We start from the raw sequence: 8,089 nt of genomic DNA on the forward strand, positions 1-8,089 counted from the left end.
TCAACTGAACCCTGACCTCGAAGGGAAAGTGATTGAATTTCATGATTTTTGTTTTGCATTGCTTCTCTCTAGTTATGTGGGGAAGATCTCATGGAACCACAGAACATCACATGGGTGTCAGAGTTTGTTCTCTTAGGGTTCCCACAGACACAGGAGCTCCAGAAATTCCTGTTCCTGTTGTTCCTGTTTGTCTATATCACCACCGTCATGGGAAACCTCCTCGTCATGGTCACAGTGACTTTTGACTCTCAGCTCCACATGCCCATGTATTTTCTGCTCTGAAATCTGGCTGTCATAGACCTCTGCTACTCCACAGTCACCTCCCCAAAGATGCTGGTCAACTTCTTTCATGAGACCAAGACCATTTCCTACCAGGGCTGCATGGCTCAGATCTTCTTCTTCCACCTCTTGGGAGGTGGGACTGTCTTCTTCCTCTCAGTGATGGCCTATGACCGCTACATAGCCATCTCTCGGCCCCTCCACTATGTCACCATCATGAACACTCAGTTTTGTGTGGGGCTAGTGGTGGCTGCCTGGGTGGGAGGCTTTCTTCACTCCATTGTCCAACTGGGTCTGATGCTCCCACTCCCTTTCTGTGGCCCCAACGTGCTGGATAACTTCTTCTGTGATGTTCCTCAAGTACTGAGACTAGCCTGCACTGACACGTCCCTCCTAGAGTTCCTTATGATCTCCAACAGTGGGATGTTGGTCCTCATCTGGTTCATCCTCCTTCTGATCTCTTACACTATCATCCTGTTGATGCTGAGGTCCCACTCAGGGCAGGAAAGGAGGAAGGCAGCATCCACCTGCACCACGCATATCATTGTGGTGTCCATGATCTTTATTCCCTGCGTTTACATCTACTCCCGGCCCTTCACCCCCTTTCCCACGGACAAGGCTGTGTCCATCAGCTACACGGTCATGACCTCCATGCTCAACCCCATGATCTACACCCTGAGGAACCAAGAGATGCAGTCAGCCATGAAGAGATTAGGCAAATACTTGGTGATTGGTAACAGAGAGTGAACTTTAGATTGAGTTTAAATGACAAATCTTGCTGAAATTTGTTTTCCCATCTGAAAAACAGACAGAAATCCTTATGCAGTATGATCCTTCAGATTAAACTAATATGTATTGCGGACCTATTCCTGTGTCAGGCACTTTCACATCACTATCTCATTACTTATAAGGCCATGTATAATATTGATCCAAAGCTAAGAAGATACTGTAGAAGTTTTTTGTTCCCCTTTCCTTCTCCTTTTCTTCCCAGCAACCATTCCATCCCAAAAATAAAAGCCATAAAACTGACAGTAGATATACTGTTATTTCAGTTTAATCATTGTATAAATGAGAAAACTGAGACTCAGAAGTGATTTGCTCAAAAGTGAACAGCCAGTGAGTGGTAAAACCTTGTTCCTCAGACTCCAAGTTTAGAAGCATGAGATATGGATGAGATTTGTCAGAGAGTAACCATCTATAGTCTGATTAATGAAAAATTGAGAGATTTATTGAAAGAAAAGAGACAGCTTGAGCTGAGAAAGACTAAACTCCACGAGTGGAATTCAATAATTCAAAATGGTGACTCAATAATGACGTTTTATAAAGGGAACAATGGATATGAAACACATTTCTTGATTGGTATTTACAAACTTAGATCACTGAAAGACATTACTTGATTGGTAGTAGATAATTTTAAGGTGGAACTTCCTGTGGCAAGAACTCCTAAGAGAGGACTTCCTGTGGGAGCAACTTGTAAGGCAGGAATTCCTGTGACGGAACTTATAAGACAGGACTTCCTGTAATCCAAGATCTTTAAGGCAGTTGGCTTAAAAGGGTATACATCTCTTTCTTAAATTGGTTACAGTGTGGCAATTACACAGGTATGTGACAAAGAGGGTTCACAGTGTTATTACATCATCATTACCAGGCATTCCTCTCTTAGAAACAGTACGGAAGATGGCTGCAACTAGGGTGAAAATGGAACCAGCGAACAATGAATTGTACCAAATCCTCAAACTTGCCATTTCAGATATTATCAGGTACCTCAATTTTTTAAAAATTCCCTTACATGTTTCCTCCTTTTGATCAAGGATTTCAAGAGAAATTCTTTAATCAGTTCATCAACCACTGTTCTGAAAGAAGGCTTTCTTTTGCTTGGACTTTAAGCATATGTTTATTCGGAATGGCTGCTTATTTAACACATCTTTAAGACCTCGGGTGTATGCATGTGAGTAGCTTGTTATTACTGTTAGGTGCCATCAAGTTGGTTCCGACTTATTAGTGATGCTATGCACAACAGAACAAACCCCTGCCTGGCACTTTTTTCAAGAGGGATTTGTTCATTCTTCTGGCAGTCCACAGCACATTCAGCATTCTTTGCCAATGCCCTAATACAATGGTGTCGATTCTTCTTTGGTCTTCCTTATTCACCATCCAACAGTCACATGCACATGAGGTGACTGAAAATATTATAGTCTGGGTCAAGTGCACCCCAGCCCTCAATGTATCATCCCCATTTTTTTAAACTTTTTGGAAAGATCTTTTGCAGCAGATTGGTCCAAATGCAAGACATTGTTTGATCTCCTGATTGCTCTTTCAGGGGCACTGGCAGTGAGTTCAAGAAAAATGAAATAAAACTAAAAATAGCAGCAGGACATTGTGAAAAGGTAGTTGGGCACTATTTGATGTCTTCACCATGCCATAGTTTTAGCCTCTTGTTTCTGTGGTTTTATTACTTGAGGTTTAGTGTAGGGCAGGCTACGTTAGAGGAATAACCTGATATCTGATGGCTTACTCAAGGAGTGGGCTTGAGTCCATCTGAAATATAAGTACTGTCAATGTACATTATACTTTTCATAGGCATTAAATGGATCTTTTGGGTAACGGTGTTTATCAAAAATTTCATACAGCATTTAACAGTCCCAATGACAATGACTGTTAATCCAGTTGACAATATAGACTTAATCCATAATCCAACACCTGGGAGTAGCCAGCTGAAAATATCTAGAAAAGAGGAGTCTGAGGGTAGAGGTATACGCAGCCAAGTGGCCTTCTGGTGAAAAAGTTTAATATCTTCTTCCATCTCTCCGCTGGTGTTAATCCAGGTGCAGCAAGAGGTATTAGCTATAGTGCAGGCCCCTCCTGGCTGGGCTAACAATTAGGCTATCCAAAACTACTTTGACAAGTGAGTAAAATAATTTCTCTTGAGCAGTCATAGCACTTGCAACATTGTCTGCTATTCCTTCCATGGTTCTGAATATGTTATGGATGGCATATTCTAAATCTCCTATTTCATGCCAAGGGAAAAATATCTTCAAAAAACCATAACTTAAACCAGGGAACTCCTTTAAGGGATTCCCTTCATCTCTCTGTTGCTTATCTCTTGACTATTTGTCTCTCCTCCTTTCTGATAGTTTCAATTGTTCAGTCCAATGTAAACACTAATTGTAAGAATGGATGTCTAAAGAGATTGCCATATGGCCTGAGGCACATTGACCAGTCATATTCCAATCATCCAAAGAGGATGAAGCCCAGGTATAAACTAAAAATGAAAAATCAAACTTGCCATTGAGTTGATTCCAACTCATAGTGACCTTATAAGACAGAGTAGAGCTGCCCCATAGAGTTTCCAAGGAGCACCTGGGGGATTTGAACTTAACCACTTAACCACTGTGCCACCAGGGTTTCCACACTACCAGCCCAGGTATAGGACTCATTATTTGGATTCAAATTAGCAAACGTGGAGTATATTGATCCTTCACATAAGAATACATACGAATATGGGGCACATATTATGCCAATCCTGGTGTCTTTACTAGGGAGAGAGATGGTTGATTTGCCTGTTCAAGCCATTTCTCTGTCAAGGATTTTGTTGCAAAAAGACAGTCATCCTAACCTTAGCTAGTTCCATATTTGGACACAAAAAGACCTTTTTCCTTGTAGACATGCTGTTCAATTTCCTGAAAAAGCCATGTTCCAATATGTGTGTGGGGGGGGGGCATTATATGAAATTAAGGGCCCATTTTTACAACCTGAAGAAGAGTGTACTTTGGAACACACTTTAACCCATTCATGCTTTGGTTCTGATGGCAAGGGAAATCTCCCAGGTGGAGATTTATCTGAATTAAATTGAGAGCAAATCGAACACTGGGAAGCCACTCTTTCAGTGGCTTCATAAAAATGTCCCCACCAAAATTTCTTTAAAATTCCTATCATCTTATCTTTCCCAAATGGATATTCATGTACAATGTCTCCAGTACAGGGGCTTCCAAGGTTTTGGGGAAAACTGAGTTCTGGTTGAATCCCATCCATATTCTAGAGGTGGCACATTGGGAGCAACCATGTAGTTTCCATTTTTCGACTTTTTTATGTGGGGCTGATTATTGATGTTCAAATAAGTTCTCTAATGCAATTCCTCCAGGCCTAGAAGGATTCTCCACAAGCATGTTAAAAAGTTATTCATCATCTGAAACTGTCCCCCAACGTAAGGGATCATACATAACTGTTAAAAGCTTGTGAGGAACACTGACAAGATTGAAACAAAGGGGGGGGGGCATGATCTTTAAAACTATGAGAAAAAACGTGATCTACAGTGACAGAAATATCTCCCAACCAATGGCTTCTAAAGCCCTGATTAGTTTGTCATTATTCCTATATTATCATGCCAGTAATTTCTAACCATGGGAACATGTAAGCATTCTGGCAAGATGGGTTTTTTTATTAGCCCCCGTTCAGAAGCCAGTGGTTGGATCTGGTGACAGTCGACATTCTCCAATCTCCTCTGCAAAGCTAATTGTTGATGTTTAAAAAGTGATTCTGAAATTTCTTTCTGGTCAAATTTTGGGGGGCAACATTTTATAGGTTCTGTATTTACAGGTGTCTGAACTGTTTTATTATTATTATCTATTCCCACTTTTTTATCATGATCATGAGTGGAATTATCGTGGTTATGAATGAGGGCAGTTTCTTTAAAGGGTGATTGGGAAGCAGCTTGTTTAGGTCCTTTGTCAACGAAGTCATTTCCTTTAATTTCCTCTCTTCATGGAGCTTCTTTGGGTTGGTGGGCCTGAATTTTAATTACAGCGATCTCAGAGGGAAGCAAAAGGGCTTCTAAGAGGTCTGCTACTAAGGGCTCATTTTTAATTTGGGTCCCAGAAGAAGTTAGCAACCCTCTTTGTTTCCATAATATGCAAAAATAATGAGTAACTCCAAAAACATACATACCTAGAGTCTGTAAAATAGTTACCAACCATCCAGACGCCAGTTTGCAAGCCTTAATGAGTGCAATTAGTTCAGCTTGCTGAGCTGAAGTGACTTCAGGAACGGTGCCATTTTTGAGAGCCTCAGTTGAGGTAGTCATGGCATATTCTCCCCGGTAATGAGAGCTGATAGATTCAGGTTTTAAATATGACCCATCAAAAAATAGAACTAGATCAGGATTTGATAACTGGGTTTCTTGTAAATCTGGTCTAGGAGACAAAAGCTGTTCAGTAAGATTTAAGCAATCATGGGGTAGATGATCACTATTATTAGATAAAGGTAAAAAAATATAGCTGAATTCAGAGAGGTTATAGTATGTAACCAAATAATAGAAGTAGTCAAAAGGAGAACTTCAGAAGTTTGGCCTACAGGTTTTGAGTAAGTGTTGAATTTAAAATGGCTGACACCACATGAGGGACATAAACATCAAGAAAATTTCCTAAAACAGTATCTGCTGTGGTCTTGACTAGTCCAGCGGTTGCAGCAACTGCTATAAGGCAAGGAAGGTAACCCCTTGTGATGGGATGCAGCTGGATGCTATACTAACCAATGGGTCTCAGTTGTCCTCTGTGTTTTTGAGCTAGGACTCCTAGAGTGTTCTCAGAAATCTCATGGACAAAAAGTGAAAAAAAGTTATAATTAGGAAACCATAGAGCAAGAGTGTTAATTAATGCTTCTTTCAATCGAGTGATGGCCTTTTGGCCATCCTCAGAGTGCTGGAAAGGCCCAGGCCCTGAACTTTTTAGATAATGGCAAAGAGGTTGAGCCAGCAGAGAAAAATTAGGTATTCAAGTTCTGCAATAGCAACAGAGTCCTAGAAATCCTCTTAACTGTTTTTTGGTAGTAGGTATAGGATGAACTGAGATGGTCTCTTTTAGTGACCCCTTTTGCTGAAATAATACATCCCAAGTATTTAACAAAAGGTTGGGCTAACTGTAGTTTTTCTCTGGAGGCTCTGTGACCTCCTGTGGCCAAATGTTGTAACAACAGGATACTATCAGTAAGACATGCCTGTTGAGAGTTAGAGCAGACCAGTAAATCATCAACATCCACATTTTGTAATAATGTAGACCCCTGAGTGAACTGTAGAATCTGTAAATCTGCATGTAAAATCAGAAAAATAGCTGGTAACTTGGTAAAACCTTTGGGCATGACAACCCAGGTAAATTTTTGGCCCCCCATGTGAAGAAAGACAAATATTGACTGTCCACATGGACTGGAATGCTAAAAAATCACTGCATAGATTGACTACTGTAAAGTAAGTTGCTTCAGGGAGGACATTAAGGAGGAGCAGGCGAGGGTCAGGAAAAATGAGTAATCTTGGAATTACTATATGATTAATAGCGTGCAAACCCAGTGCCGTCGAGTCGAATAGCATGCAAGTCTTGTACAAATCCCCAGCCTCAACTGATGGGTTTCTTAAGAGGGAAAACCAGAGTGTACAAGGACTGGTGCAAAGCATTACTAAGCCTTTAGCCAAAGCCTTGAATTATAGAAATAAGTCCTTCCTTAGCTTCTTGTTTTAAAGGGTATTGAGAATTTTTAAGTAAGGGTTTAGAGGTATTTATTTGAATTTTAATTGGTTCAGCTGATAGGACCTGACCAACATCAGTAGAAGTAGTGGCCCATAAACTTTCAGGTTCAGAAGAAAGACATTCCATGGAATTGGATAAAGTACAAAAATGACCTTCCTGTGGTGGTAAGCTGAGTGTGTGTAAATAACAATAATCTTCTTCACCTGAAATATTTTCTATCATAGACTTTATCTGTTGATTAGCTTCAGGTAAATCTAATAGCATTTCTCCAGTTCCTGAAAATTTTATTTGGCAATTCCATTTGGATAACAGATCTCTTCCTCGTAAATTTACTGGAGTAGCTAAACTGAGTAAAAATGGGTGTATTTCCTCTACAGAACCTAAAGAGACAGAAACAGGCTGGGAACGGGTTAAAATCTGCTCTTGATTAGTAACCCCCATGACTCTTGAGGTTTTATTACTCTGGGGCAAGAGCTTTTGTAAATTTGTGGGGTTTATTGCAGTTAAGGTAACACTTGTGTCAATTAAAAACTTACATGGTTCTCCTTTATTTGAATAGTGGTTCTCCATTTATTTGAACAGTGGTTTCTCTGTGAGAGTTCAGTGCCATCATAGAAAAAGCTCCTGATTTTTCCCCAGAACCCCTTCATTCTGTCTGCTTTTGGGCTACCTCTGGTGTTAGGTTGCCCAGTTTATTTTTTAGTTTTAAACATTCCCTTTTAAAATGTCCAGGCTTCTTATAGTAGTAATGAACAAGAGGCAAGTCACTGGGCCCAGTTTTAGTCATATGTTGGATGAACCTGTTCAGTGTATGGAAACTATTCTGAGGCTTGGTCTGCAATTGCTGTAATTGCAGGGCCATAAGCTGATTTTGCTTAGCTTTAGTTCTCTGTTCAGCTTCCCATGCCTGTTGTTTAAGGGTTAACCACTCTTATAGGCTAGAGTGGTTAACTGCGAAGTATTTTCATTTTCCCAATCTTTAATGGCGTTTGGCTAACTCAGCAAGCTCCAGATGGAGGCCATTGACAAAAAGAGAATTGAAAGCAACATGGAATCCAGACTCAGCCAGCTTTAAACCAGTGTTCTTTGAAAAAGTTTAGTCAAATGGTCCCTGTAATCATAAACATTTTCATCTCTATTTTGTTTGCAACCCTGAACCCTGGTCTGATCTATTTTTTTTCGGGGGGGGGGGAACCTTTGGGATAACTTCAATTAGGTTTGTAACAATAACTCTGGCCTGTGCTATTATTTCCATGCCAGGAACGTTAGGTCAGTTGGTTAGGGATTCTGTAGGA

At 40.4% G+C, this 8,089-nt stretch overlaps 1 protein-coding gene across 1 annotated transcript; it reads left to right on the top strand.

Moving 5' to 3' along the window:
* Window positions 1-1,961, top strand: LOC100660213 (olfactory receptor 4D1). Its single transcript, XM_010594299.3, is given in 1 exon segment — window positions 1-1,961. A coding segment is annotated over 1 exon segment (936 nt). The 5' UTR covers window positions 1-90; the 3' UTR covers window positions 1,027-1,961.
* Window positions 1,962-8,089: the final 6,128 nt, after the last annotated feature.

The sequence above is a fragment of the Loxodonta africana genome, chromosome 18, assembly GCF_030014295.1.
Source record: "Loxodonta africana isolate mLoxAfr1 chromosome 18, mLoxAfr1.hap2, whole genome shotgun sequence".
Taxonomy (NCBI): Eukaryota; Metazoa; Chordata; class Mammalia; order Proboscidea; family Elephantidae; genus Loxodonta; species Loxodonta africana.